General features: G+C 39.4%; 1 protein-coding gene across 7 annotated transcripts in view; it reads left to right on the top strand.

Moving 5' to 3' along the window:
* Nucleotides 1-14,927, top strand: part of EYA1 (EYA transcriptional coactivator and phosphatase 1) — a 165,400-nt gene that overhangs the window by 15,244 nt on the left and 135,229 nt on the right. For all 7 annotated transcript variants that reach the window (XM_030943509.1, XM_030943514.1, XM_030943510.1 and 4 more), the window contains one exon: nt 4,224-4,331. In XM_030943509.1, the coding sequence (XP_030799369.1) occupies nt 4,299-4,331 (33 nt within the window). In that variant the 5' untranslated portion in view covers nt 4,224-4,298. The remainder of the gene's footprint in view (nt 1-4,223; nt 4,332-14,927) is intronic.

The following is a 14,927-nucleotide window of genomic DNA, read 5'->3' as shown; positions in this document are numbered from 1 at the left end:
GCCACAAGTCCTGACACTCTGTGCATTTCTGCTTGATGGCAGTGAAAAAAAAAGTCTGTTGAGATGAACATGGATGTTTATTGGGGTGCAGAAATGGTGACCTACCCCCCATGGTGTTGCTCAGTGTGTTACCTACATGCTGCATGGCCACAGAGCAGACTGGGGGATTGCACACCCCCAGAGTCTCTCTCTGCTCGGTGTCAGCTCTGCAGTTGGTGTGGGATGCCTTCATGCAGATGTGCATGGTAGGTCCCACACATCTGGGCACCTATCTGTTTTGCTGGAGTCCCTGAGGCTCGCTGGAGGGCAAGATGCTGTATTGCATCTGCAGACATTCCAGGCTGAATCAGAGGTGGTCTCCAGTCACAGCCCTGGAGTTAATTGTTTATAAAGCTGCTGAAAGGTCCCTACCAAATTTCATTTTTTAAAAATACCTTTCCTCTTCCATTTTATTTCCTTCCTCTTTTTTTTTTTCTTTCTTTTCTTTTCAGTTTTCAGCTGTTACACTTGGCAAGTTTCTTTCCCAGCATTTGGAAATAATTGTTTTCTAAATGCTGCCCAGGTTATCTGCCAAATGTAACACCTTAAAAGGAAGTGGGGGTGGGGGACGAGAGACCTACCTGGGAATGGAGTGAATGTTGTGAGTCTTTAGAAAGTGCCTAAAAGGAAATTTACCCAATATAGCACCTAAAATCAAAACCATTGAGTTTCCTCACATTAACTGTAAAATACCACATGCTATCATCTACAGGGTAAAAAAAGGCCATTTCATCCAGCCTCAGAACTTTTTTGTTATTTTCTTTACTAAAAGATAAAGCCCGTGTGGCTTTTGGGGTTCTTTTTCTTCTAACAAATGTGTATAGTTTGGGGAGATACAAATTCTTCAAAGTGTTACTGGAAAAATCCCATCAGTTCCTGAGAAAGCATAAGAAAATAAGTAAGAGCAAAGCAGAAACCACTGATGGCAGTAAAAATTACCTTATCTTGGAGACTTTGCAATGGCATAATCAGCCAGGAGGTTGTAAGACAGGATTGATTTTGCTGGTGGCACAGGAACAGGATGAAAACTTTAATTCCTTCTCCTTGGCGATGGAAGGGCTAAGGCAGCCCAAGGTAATGTGTTGGTGCTGTTTCTGATCACTGTGAGTTTTGTCAGGGGCTCAGTGCAGCTGAAGGTGTGTTACAGCAGCCCTGGGACAGCTCCAAGATGTGGATTATGGGTGGTGGAGGTCTTGCATGGGAAATGCACGACTTTTATGAAGAACAGCTTGGCAAGTGTAAAGAACCAGGTTCCTTGTCCTTAGATGTAGATGTCTAAGGGCCAGGGGTCAGCCATGGCCAGTTACTTTTTTGTCACCCTTGTGTTTGGTGCTCTCTCTGCAAGTGGTCAGCCTCCACTGGCACCTCCCAGCCCTAAGAGGGTATTTATCAGTGACTGTGTTTAACATCTGCTTCGCGGGTGATCCACCACTGGCTTTTGCCAGGTTTTCAGGTGGGTGCTGGGATGGGGACAGGGGGACAGCGCTCCCATGAGAAGGAGCTCGTTAAAGCTCCTGCCACCTCTGCAGTGTGGCTGGGAGGGGCTGGCAGCCACCCTGTGCCTGGCGGCAAAGGCTCGTGTTGGGATCCGCATGTGTGGGGAAAATTGTACAGCGTTGGCTAACGTTTCAGAAATCCCCCATAAACCACTTTCTGTGCTTCTCTGTGGGTTCTTTTAATGCCCCTTTAAAAGGCAATAGCTGCTTGGAAAGAGGACTGCTGGGTACTTCTTTAGCTGGTGGGACTCTTAATACTGTTGTGTATTTAATGGTAATAACATTTTACAAAGCAAATTACTTCCAAAGAAGTAGAGAAAAATAAAGCAGGATATGTGCTTTCATGGCTTCCCTTCAATTTAAATCTTGTCTTTTTCAATAAATAGAATTTTTGTCCTACTCATATTTGATGGCACATTTTGCATATAACAGCTTCTCTGTAATAGATACTGTGTAATTTGGATATATTTTTTGATACATTAGCGTGTCAAGTGAATTTAATTAGTTTTTGTAAAGCTTCACTAAAAGTTAAAAATAACCTAACATGGCAATTAGAATCAGGATAACTAAGTTGCTCTTATTTAAAAGTTGAATTTTCCAAAATTAAAATGACTTAATTATTATTACTTCATTGTGGATCAGCTGTTCTGTGTTAACATCTAAGCCCTCATGTTACTGTGACTTGATTCTGCTGCCAGCAGTCTCTGGTGCCTTCTGGGCAAGACAAGTCTTTGCCCCTAGCAGTGTGGGTGGGTGCCCACATATATAGGAGCTTTTTGTAAACCTCTTTTGCAGAGACATGAAATGCAGCATGTGTCAGAGCAGAAATTACAAGAGTAGGCTCTTTTAACACTGGTGTGTTATAGGAATCTTTCCCAGAGAGAGAAAATATTTGCCACAACAGTTCCTGCAAGTTAGGTCGCCTAATTATGGTTGAACTATAATATTCACTAAAGCATATATGCTTTTTCCTTCTGGGCTTCAGGAGAAAATTACCAGTCTTTGTAAAGTTTTCTTTCCATTAGTAAAGAGAGCACTGCTGATCTGAAAATCCATCAGGTCATCCATACCAGCATTACATCAATTGACTTTTGAATATTTTTCTATTAGAAAAGGCTCCATTTTATTCCCTCGCTTAAGTGGCAGACTTTCAGTTTGTGCGGTTTTTCCATTTATTGAGTTTTGCAATAAAAGAGTTTTTGAAACAGATGTCAGTCATTGCTTAGGAGTGGGGCATTGTTAGAGGGCTGTTTTCTTCTTTTTTTTTTTTTTTAATTAGAAAAAAAATCTTTTCCTTTCCCTCCCTAACTTTAATTGTCACTTTTAAAAGCCATAAATAGTTTTCTAACCTATAATCTGGTGTCAGAACAAATATAAGCACCAAACCCTGATTTCACAGAAATATTGCAGATTGGCCATTGTTCTCAGCAGGAGCAGGACTGGATTTGATCTCTCAAATGTAAACCAGAAAGAAGGGAGTGGATGCATTGCAGAAGCATGGTTCATATTAGCATCTTCCTTAGGGTGTGGAGTGGACGTGTTAACACTTTCTTAATGCTTAGATTTTATAGAAGTAGCCAAATATGTGCAGTGAGTAGTGTCCAAAAAACTGGGTTTGAAGGGATTTTTTTACTTTCTTGCTAGAGTCTTATCCAGGTAGAAAGATAAAGAATGAGACTTTGGTTCCTGATCCTAAAATATATGTATTTCCTATGCAGAGTGGTTTTAGGACAAACAGAATGTCTTCAGACCATATCTTCAACTGTCACAGAAGAGCAAAGTGTTATTCACATTTCTGTGTATATATAACATGTGTGTGTGTGTGTGTGTGTGTGTTTGTATACACACTTGAGAAAAATCACATTTTCATTTTTATTCTTTATGGACAGCCTTTTCCCCATGTATTTTAAAAAAGTGCCAGTTTTTCTAATGAGGATTTTGGCTGGGCATCTTTAAATGACACCAGTGAATAATTCTGAATTTTAAGATGTTTACAGCATTTTATTCTAAAGGAGGGAGGAAGGAAACCATATTTTGGGTTGATATCTGTTTGGGAGGGTAAGCTTTTGGTATTTCATCTGAGTATTTCACTGTTACTTTAAACATCAAAGAGCACCCTTTCTGAAGGTGAGAGACCACAAAGCATCCCATATTTATAATTTATGAGGCCTAAGACTGTGACCTAATGTAAACTTGAAGAGATTTAGTATAAAAATATCCTTAGCTTGAGGGCAACGTTTGAAAACTTCGTGGATTTTCTTTTTTATCCTGGCTCAGTCTACAATCATATTGCTTTGTTATTATTTCCTCTTAGCATTAAAGTACGATTGACATTGATAGATATCAGGGGAAGGCTGAGCTTCCTAAAGGGGAAAAGAACAGAAAATAAAGAAGAAGAGATGTGTTGTTGGCACAGAAATAGTGGCGGTAGGAGCGTTCCTGGCTGCCTTTTATTCTTCTGCAGACAGTGAGCACAACGGGGCTCTCGCTGCCTGCTTTTGGCTTGTGTGGATTCGCAATAAACAGCTCAGCTATGTGTTTATTTTCAAGACTGATTCAGTTCTTCAAAGGCAACTGCTCCCAACTTGTGAATACCTGTTAGTTGCTGGAAAGTTGCAGAAGTGAAGATCAGCTCCTAGTTTCATGCCAACAAATTAATCCACCGATGTGGTGCTGTCTTTTCCACAGGTGTGTGTGTGCTAGCACTGTCTGAAGCTCCCTGTAACTAATAGCCCGAATATAATTTGGAAGGAGAAATCTTCAATGGAAGACCCCGAGGGAATAAATGGGAAGTCTGTAAGTAAACAACTTGTCAGTCCTGAGAAAAAAAGTTGTGGCTTTTAAAGTGGCAATTATTTTTGTGGCAACCAAGCAAAGGAAAGTCTTAAGAGAGCTACATGCACTTTTAGTGATTGGAAGAAGCAGGGAATGATGAAATTAATTGAGAGATGGAGGCTTGTGCTAAAGCTACAGAAAATTAAGTGTGGCTTTAAAAATATTTGTCTTCAGTGATTCATATTACAAAATGATGGTTGTTGCTTTCTCTAAGAAATATTTGGCCTGCTGTGCTTATGTGTTAACATTTTTATCTGTTGGAGAGTTTTCATCCCATTATTTGAAGTTATTTCTCTTTGCCTTTGTGAATATATGCAAATACTGCTTCTGGGAAAAGCGAGTGCAACTCCTAGCTGCAAAGTCTTAAGAACAGTGGCAAAAAAATGTAGTAGCATTGTTGTTTGTTGTAAATACCTGTTTGTAGGGTCACAATAGTAAGAAATTTTGCAAACTATCAAGCACAATTAGGAATGTTTAATGCACGGTCAAATGATTAGTTGTGTGTTTTGGATTTGTTAGTTTAATTTGTGACATCACTCTTGGCACTCAGTGAAATTCAAAATGCTACATATATGTTTTTATTCTGAATTGTTTAACAGAAAGTGTGTATATTGAGATTACCTTATTTTTACCAATTATAAAATAAGTCCAAAAGCTATTTAGTAAATTTAATTAGACTTATTTCCTGCATTTTTTCCTGATGTGTTTATTTTCTACATTTGACAGTAGTCTATTCTCTCTCACTCTTCCCTTTGTATTTTATGTTTCTATATCCAGTTTTCCTGGTGCTTCCATTTCATGTAGCAACAGAGTAGAAAAAAACAAGCCCTTTGATAATAAGCCTGTTGTGTTGTGTGTTTTGTTACACTTCATGTGCAGTGCAATTTTTGCTGTCTGAAGCAATATGGCTTTGATTTTCTTCCAGTGTTCATTTGTTCCAGTCTTGTCTCTATGTGTATGTTTGGGTATTTATCCATCACTGCTACCACCATGTTAACTTTTAGGGAAAGGGTGGCCATGGTTACCAACAGGCACTAAACAGGGATGGTCCTGTTTGCAGTTGCCGTGCCAGAGCTTTCAGCACCACCCAAGCTCCTCGTTCTATTTGGAATCAGGCTTTCCACCATGCACGAAAAGCCATTCCCTGATGCTGTCAGGATTTTCTGTGGCTTCCACTGCAAAACTTCCCCTCTGTGTGCCTGGCATAGCCTGGGCTTTGTGTGCTGTGAGGGTTTGGGCTGGGTGATTGTGTGCTGGGGCTGTGTGTAATGACAAATGTAACTGTCGCTTAACATAACAGAAGTGTGGAGGGAAATATTTGTTCATGGTTTGGCACCACCAGCGCTCCTGTTGGGGTTATTCATTCCATTCCTTCTTTTCACCACTTGGTCCAGGGAGCCTGTAAAATGCTTAATTTGCTCAGAGTTTCCCTTCACATTACCCAGGTGGGTGGTAGTTGTTGATGCTATCAGGATTATCAAAATCTAAGCCAGTAACTGCTGAATAGACCCACTGCACTGACCAGCACTCAGGCTTCTGTAAGTGAGGACTGAGGAGCCCAAAGGTACATGACACAGGGCAGGGTGTGACTCTTCTGATTGCAGTGTCATTGGAGAAGTTTAAAATGGGGGTATTAAACCCTGGAATCAGATCCTTCAATTAGGTTCACTTGAAGTCATTCATATCTAGACAGTCTGCTGCATTTGCATCAGCCACTTGACCAGCAGGGAGATTTCCTAAAAGCAGTCATCAGAAGGCAAAAGAGTCTCAGTGAAAATAAAGATGATGGCATGAACATTGGTTTTTGTTTATTTTGCTCTGTGTGTGTGCATAGAAAGTAAGAGAGGGTGAGGGATAGATTAGCACTCTGTAATTAGAAACCAGAAACCAAACCTGTTTGGGATTTAAGATCCCAAACACATGTAGTGACTTTGAAAACCTGGTGCTAGTCCATAGGAAAGAATAAAACTTCCCTACACATACCAATTGAAAGGTAATTTAATTTTGCTGCTGGCCAATGCAAACTATGTGGTGGAAGCAATTTCAGGTACATGTGGATAAGGGAGGAGCTTTATTGAACAACGGAGAAATGAAGCCGGATAATGTAAAAAAAGTTATCAGACAACAGTATGAGAGAGTATATGAGGAAGTACATGGCCATTGTCTTTGGCCAAGTTTTCTCTTTTGAGGAAGAAGATGGTGTTGCACTTGGGAATACAGCCTGTCAGTGTTGATGTGTACAGAGGATTCCATAATAAGCACAGTAAATTCACTTCTGCACTTCTGTTACATTCACACAGCTGAGAGAGTATTTTAGCCATTTCCTAATCAAGAAATGGTTCTAATTGTACTAATTGTCATGTGCTTGATTTGCATTCTGTAGGAAATGAATTTCAAACTTGGGCTTGCAAACTTGAACATTACGTCTGCCCTGCCTTTCCTTTATTTAGGTGCTTGAGAAAGAAGCAAAACACAAACTTGAGTGGACAGAGGATGTCAGTATTTCATCCTGTCTAAAAATTTCACTGAAGTCCTGTTGCTTTCTTTCCAAGTCCAAAAAAAGACTTTGAAGCTTTTTTGCTTATGATATATGCACCTATCAAAGATGGTTCACTCATGTTTCATTAAGCTGAAACAAATGGTTGGGTTTTTTTAATTAGTATTTTCTTCACCATCCTGAAGGGGCTTTTCTGTCTGTCAGTCATTTGCAACAAGTCCCACTGCTCAAATATACTTGAGAAATAAAAAAAAAACAACCTCTTGTTTTAATTATTTTTGAGATGAAAATGTCATTTTGGGTGTTAGAGAAATTCTGATTGTAAGGAGCCTGGGGCTGTGTAACAGTACATTTTATACCAAATTGATTTTAAAAAATTATGCAAAATTGTCATTCCTTGTATTTGTGGTAGGCTAAGTCTACCAATTCCATACTTGGCATTGGCATGAATCTATTGCCCTAGAAACCCTCTAGAAGCCCTAAAAACATGACAAACACTGATAAGATTCAGCATGATAACCCAGGTGGTTACAGGTACCCTGATGATGACTTCTTAAAAAACCTCGAAAAAGGCAGTGTAGAGGTCAGCAGGCTTTTAATTTAATTTGATTTGTCTTTTTTTTCCCCTTTTTTTTTTTAATGTGTGGGGTTTATTTATTTGCAAAACTCAGCACAAGAAAATTTTCACAAGTAAATACTGGCATGTTTTTAGCAATTACTGTACCCTCTGAGGATATTTTGGAGGGCTTTTCTTCCACAACTCTCTCTCTGGTAGCAATATTAAGTTATCATATAGCATAAAATAATTTTCATTCCTACCCTGTCCAGGCTCATAATTGAAAATTCTCATTGCAAAATTGCACACCAAGAAGTATTTTCAGCATTGAGTGTTTTTGATGATGGAGTTTGCCCATCTGGAAAACAGAGCGAAAACTCTGAGGCCCTCAGCACTCAAGGTAGATCCAAATAGTGTGCACCCAATGAGCCAAAAAAGGAGGTGCTCTTGGTCCACTCCCACAGTTAGTCTTCTCTGATTCCCCCCACAGCCCCCAAACCTCAGCTTTCAGTCGGCACTCTGGGCAGCCTGGCTGTGTATTTCCAACTTCTTTCTCCTCCCTGCTGCTCCCTGAACACTTCTCCCATGCCACGTACCAGAGAGCGGCACTTTGCACCGAAAATTCACCTCCTACCACTGTTAGTAGAAAGACACAGAGCAAGTAGCTAGTTTCAGCAAGAAAGGGGGAGGGAGAAAATAAAAACCCAAACCAAAAAACATCCAGCACCTGGCTGCAGCAAAATAATGAATTTTGCAGCAAACATGCGAGATTCTGTGGAATCTTGGAAAAATGCCAGACTCCACGACCACAGAAATGCTGAGTCCATGGGGCCCAGAGAGAGATGGCTGGGGCAGTTCACATCTCTCTGTCTTTGTTTCAAGCTCCTTGCAGTCTTACTGAGGCATCAGATTACACTCTCTTCACATTTTCAAGGTTATCTTCACTACCAGAAGGGCTAGAAAGTTCATTTTATTTCAAGGCGAGCCGGGATCCGGCAGCACAGCTCTCGAGTGGTTTCAGAGGCCACTGCCACGGTGATGGCATGGCTGTGCCTGAGGGCATGGCTGGTGACCTGCACATTTGAACAGCATCATCAATGACATGTTTGTCATGCTTACTCACATTACCTGTTTGTCACATTAGGGAACAAAGTCTACGAGGAGGAAGGGTGAAAATAGAAGTATTTTACCTTTGGTTGAAAACTTAGAGGGTTGTCGCTGTGAAAGTCATGCATGTGCTGCCTAGTTTTTGTCAAAGACTGGCAAAGTTCTCCCCTCTGTGTTCCCCTCCTGTTCTGAAGAAATGCATGACACGCTTCCTTTTTGGAAAGCTCTGCAAGGCAATAACCAACAAGCATCATGCAATTGCAATCTGTAACTGAGCCTATAAAATGTAATCGCCTGCACCCTTCCCACTCCCCTTCCCCTCTCTATCTGCAATTGGTAGAATATTGGAAACATAAGCCACAAAACCCACTTATTACGCTCAGTAAGTGTCAAAAAGAATGAACAGCCGGAACTAGCTGATGTTTTTAAGTTCCCCAAATTGAAGTGAGCTGCTGCTAGGCCGTCTATAGCAACTGCTCAATCAGTAACTATTAATAGAATTTTTTCTTTCAAAACGTTTTAGTGAAAATACTCCTGAAAATTGTAAGCTCTTTGTGGACAGTTTGAAAACATTATTCACTCTAGGCTCTTCATTCATCTGTGTTTGCAGAAACACCACGGAGAAATTCTTGTCACTTAAAATGTGCCTTTCCTCATTGATGGCAGAAATCCTAAGGTGCTGTAGGCAGCAGTGCTTGCAGCACTGACAGAAGTACTGCTACCCACAGCTTGTAGCGTTGGGCATATTCCACAAGGTCACAAAGACCTTGAGGGGTTTTGTTGGGGTCCATACACAGATACTACCACTTACCTTGGTTACAAATCCTTGTTTCCTCAGAGGGGTGGAACTTTTGCTTTGTTACAGTGTGTGGCATTTTTAGAAGACTTGTAAAAATGGGCATATGAGAAATACACAATCCATCTGACTTTTTCCAGCCACTGTGTGCAACTGTTCAGCCTGGAGTCTCTTCTTGAAAGTCTTGATGAAGTTGTAGCTTAGCCCTTAACAGTAAAAAGCAAACTGCCAGCAAAGTTTATTTTCTTTTTTACTAGGTTTTCTGGACCATTGTTCCGCTTGAGGAGCCATGTTTGTTAGTTTTGGCTCTCTGACTTCTCTTCCTTAAGGATAAACTCTCCTTAGGCAGTTGTACAACTATGCACTGAAAGACTGCATAGCAGTTTATTCACAGCCCAAGCTCCAGCCGAATTCAACTGTGTGACTTCCTGGCTTAAGCAGGGGTGCATCCGTAATGTAAATACCTACTTGATTCTGTGGAAAACCAGGAGGTTTTTTGTTTGCTCTTGTAAAAGATTCCTGCGGGAAGCTTAACTTTAAAGTTGGCATCCAGCCTTCTCTGCTGTGACTCGGATACTGATCTGATTTTGTGCGTTCATGGACATTTTTATATTTTAAAATTTTTAATTCAACATTAGCTTTGCTTACAAGCTACAGAGCAGAATAAAATCACATTACAAACATTGTAGTATTAGATTTTATCACCATTTATTTCTTCTCGTCTGCCCAGGGATTTCTACATGTTCGGTAGAACTAATTTGCAGTCAGACACTGAGGTCTTCTAGAAGGCCAGCAGGCTCCACAAACTAATTTATCCAAATAACCAATCCCTCATAGGCCAACCATAGAAGGACACCAAAATGGCCTAAGCAGGCAAAGCCCGCTTTTGAAGTCTGGAATGTTTTGACTGACTTGAAACAGGCGGCAGGAATGAAGGGATAATTTTCAGTGACCCATGGGACTTTTTTGCCATTTTCAAATATTAGGTAAAACAAAGAGAAATTGCTTGTTCTAATTTAGAAAGACTTAACAATCCGGAAGGTAACCAGACTCAGAATTGAGTACTAAGGTATAGAGCTGAAGTTTACTTAATGCATTGAAGGTTTGCATCTGGGTATATGGTATTTACACAGCCACACATACACAGGCTGCTTTACTTGTACATACACATACCTAAACTGTTTTTTGAATTTGACTTCTATAAAAAAACTTGAGTACAAAGTATATTTTTGCAATATTAAGTGGACTACCTGGAATGCTGTTTTTAAGTACATACGTTTTTCTCGAAATAATAATTTCTAGTTAAAAGGATGTGTTCTGTTGCTGCTTCAAAAGCTGGGGTAATCACTCAGATACCAAGACTTTCATGCTATCCCTGTTTTATTCCACCCCCTCTCCTGGTGCCATTTGAGTAAATGTAGAAATTAATACAATTTTGTACTCTTGCAGATACAAAAGAGAAGTATTTTGATGCATGCATAAACCCCAAATTAATACTTCTAGGAAGAAAGAGAGAACGTGAATATTTAGAAATAAAACGAAAACTTTACAGATCAGGTATTTAATTTTCAGCTGCTTGAATGTGCATTTTAAAGACAGTGTGGAGCAATCACATGGATTTCAGCAACTTTTTAGAGACATTCTCTTGTAAATTTGGTCTCAAGTTTACCATGCATATTTACGGGATAGGTAGAGCCCTGTATTTAGCAACACTAATGACACAGACCAACTCCAGCACTCAGCTTCATCCCCATGACATTGACTTGCAGGTCAGCTGGAGCTTCCCAGCAGAAGGAATGTTGTCTGTAAGAAGGGTCACTAAGCCAGTAGTGAAGCTGCTCTACCTATGCTTAATAGAATTCTGTTCCTTTAAAACAGTATTTTGACAAGGATTTTTGTCACCAATTCACCCTTTTCTCTCTGCCATCTTTGGTGGTTCTTGGCATGGAGCATTGCTGTGCAGCTCATGTGTGTGTCCTGATCACTGTGTGGATAGCAATGTCTGCAGATGGGAGGTTCAAGCTGGCAACTTAAATATTTTATGGTACTGGGTTGGGCTGTGGCTGTCACTGGTATTGCTCCTACCTACAGAACAAACTCCTAGTTTTATTTTATTATTTTACGTGGGATATTGGAATATAAGTTCCTCCCAATTTCAGACTTCTCTGAAATATTCATTCTTACTCTTGTCCTATGGTAATAGAAAATACAATAGAATGACAAAGAAATCCTGTTTAAATGCAGTTTTCAATCATGTATATACTGACCTCAGATTAGTGGATTTCAGAAACATGATGTTTAAATTAATGTTATTTTGGTGTGAGTTTATATATGTGCATCTGTGTGTGTCTGTGTGCATGGAATGTATTAGATTAAATTAAGTTACGTTCCAGCTTTTACTTGAGGAATATAATTTTGTTAGTAGTTAATAATGTTAATGCCATGATTTTCTCATATTATGTTTACATATATGGCTACAGTAAAATCAAATTATATTTGCTGGGGGTAAGATTAGTCAGTCAAGGAGCTGTTTACAACAGGAGAAATTTAAATTCAGACTTGGTAGGAAAGAGATTCTTCTCTATTTCTGTCTGCCTTGCTGGAGCTGTACTGTCTAGACTGTCCTGGAAGTCGTAGATTCAGTGGTCTCATGGTCCATGCACAGCGCAGCAGCAGAGTCTGGCAGGGACTAGAAAGCTGCATAGGGATTTCTCATCAATCACATAGAATTTGTCATTTCAGCATTTTTGGCATTCAAAGCCTTATATTCTGCCACCACCATTCACATGGGGTGGACTTTCCATTGTACTGACAATGCACCTCTACAACTGTGCAGTGCAGCACATGGGAGAAAATTTCTTCCCAGCTCCTGTGGAGGTCAGCTCCTACCCCAAAGCACAGGATTTGATTATCCTGATTGTAATTTACAGAGCTGTAAATGCTGTTAGTGGTCATGAGTCAAGGAATGAAATTGCTTGAAGATTAAAAAAAATGGTTTTATCTATTTTTTAAATTCTATTTTAAAAGAAGAAAGTAGGAGAGTAAGTAATTTCAGACAAATTTTCATACTTTCCTTATGCTGTGGAGTAATTTTAAAATATAATCTAAGTGTAGCATCTGGGCAAAATGAATGGGGATTAAAAGACTGAGAGCTTTTAGAGCAAGCACTGCTTTGGTGCTCATAGATTCAGGAGTTCACTCTTGCTGAATGTGTGTTTAGTACTGTAGATATTTTTAGAAAGTAAGCATGATCTATTTTTTATTTTATTTTTATTCTTAATAATTGGACATATTTTTCATGTTTGACCACCCTTTTAGGCCTGTAAATAATTTAAAAGATCTAAAAGTATCTCAGTATTCAGAATCAACTAGTTAAATGCTTATATGCCTGGCTTTCACCTTCAGTTATATGTACATGAAGAAAGAATCTAAATTTAGGGTTGCCCTGCTGCACTTCTATTTTTCTACTCTAGTTTGAAGCATTAGTTTTTTGGACAAGCAAGGTGTATTTAGTGGTAGGCTGATGAGTACCTCAGACCTTGGTCCTTTGCAACAATACTTTGAAGAGGGAGAAGGTGCAAGATCTACGTTATGTTTTTTTTCTGGTTTTTGCAAGGCTCTGTAAAAGCTAAGTGGCACATCAAGCAGGTTTCTGTAGTGCAGACACTGCACAAATCCTCTGCTCAGTCCCTGTAAGGGCTGTATGCTGCCATTATGCTTTCTATAAACAGAAGACAAGCACACTGCCAAATCCTTGCAGCCCTGGACATCAGCTCTTTCTGTTCTTAGCTTGTTTTGTTTATTGATGCTCGAAGACTGTCTTATTTGCCACTATTGCATCCGCTTTTGATCAGCAGGAGCATGTATCATGCACTTCTTGGTAGCTTGGAATCTCCATTTTTGCAATTTCTTCTCCATCTGCAGGTTTTTAAAATAAAATAATTACCTCTGATGAGTGTAATTAATTTTATTTTGTATTTTGGTCTGACTAGTGAGACTTAAAGACAAAAACTACTCAGAAGCAAACACTTTCAGGGCTGGGCAGAAAAACAAGAGCCTCATATGACAGCTTGAAGAGCCTCAGACTGGGACTAGCACAGGAGAGAACAAGAGGTAAGTGCCACCAGACTGGGACAGACAACTCAGCCTGGTGTTCTGGGACTGGTGGCAGACAGTTAATGAGAGCAGGAGAAAGAGAGCAAATCCTGCTTTTGAGAGGATGGAAGATACATCCAAAACATTGTGTTTAATGCTGTCCTTCATGAAATTGCTTTTGGATATGTGTGTGCTTTGATTCTCTGCAGTGGTAAGTTCCACAACATAATTATGCCTTTTCAAAGAAAGTGGTTCTGTTGTTTTATGCTTGCTGCATAATAACTGCAGCAAAAATATGGGCTTGTTAAGTTTTCCTGACATGAGAAATAATGACTTGCCAATCTCTGTTCACTTCCTGCAGTCTCTTTACTGATTGGTAGAATTCTCTTGTTTTCATGACACAAAGGTGTCTCTTCCAAGCTGAAGAGCCTTGTTTTTTCCTGAGGCTGCTGCTGAACTTTGTGTGAGAGATTCAAGATGTGAGCACTCTGACTTTGTAATGTTTTCTGTTTTACTCTGTGTTTCCTTCCTAAAAATTTTAAACACTACATCCACCCTTTTGACTGCCATTGGCCACTAAGACCTTGTTTCCAGAAAATTTTTGGCAACAACTGCAAGATCTCTTCCTTGGGAGCAATAGATAATTTAGCACTTATCCTTGTCCATTCTCAGTTTGAGTTGTCTTTTACTTTGCATTTATCAACACAGAATTTCAGCAGCACTTGTCATGTGTAGTCACCATCAAAACAGTTTTCTGTAGGCAGATTTACTTTGAGCTGACCTGAGTTATGTAGCAAATTTGTAACCTTTCTGTTTGTCATCTTTTCCAGGGTATTTATGTTTAATAGACCAGGTCATTTTGCAATTCCACTAGTAACATTGTGAAAACTGCCCACTTACTCAGTTCCATCCTTTAAATAGTAATTCATGACAGATCTTTTATTTTACCTTATGACAAAATTGTTTAAGAGCTTTTGGCTTATGAGAGCTATTCAGAAATCTAAATATACTACATTAACCAAATCATCCTTATCCAAATAATTGTTAACTCCTTACAGAAACGCTAGTAATCTTCAAGTTATGGCTTCTCTTTACAAAGCCATGCTTTCTCTTCCCCATTGCATCATACTCCCATGTGCCTACCAATTATCTTGTTTATTATAGCAGCTGATTTGATCATGCTTCCATTGTTTTAGAGCTCTTGGGTGAACTCTTGAATCTGGCTGGTTTGTGCCTCTTCATTTTGTTAATCTTTCCCAAAGCTTCTGCTGATACTTAGTTTTAGAACTGTCAAGATCTTCTCTTCTTGGATAGTGAGCATCATGCAAATAATTAATTTAACTGTTTCCGTAATAGTCTTGTCTTGACTGAATTTCCCTTTGTTACTACAGTTAAATGTTGGTTTTTTGCATGTTTTTAATTAAGTTTTTATATTAATCTGAGACAATAACAAATTATTCTTCCGGGCTGGGTTATATTTTGGCCTATGTTTTCCTGTGTTTGCAT

The sequence above is a fragment of the Camarhynchus parvulus genome, chromosome 2 (assembly GCF_901933205.1).
Source record: "Camarhynchus parvulus chromosome 2, STF_HiC, whole genome shotgun sequence".
NCBI lineage: Eukaryota > Metazoa > Chordata > Aves > Passeriformes > Thraupidae > Camarhynchus > Camarhynchus parvulus.
The sequence above is the reverse complement of the archived record's forward strand: the minus strand, read 5'-3'. Positions and strand labels throughout refer to the sequence as shown.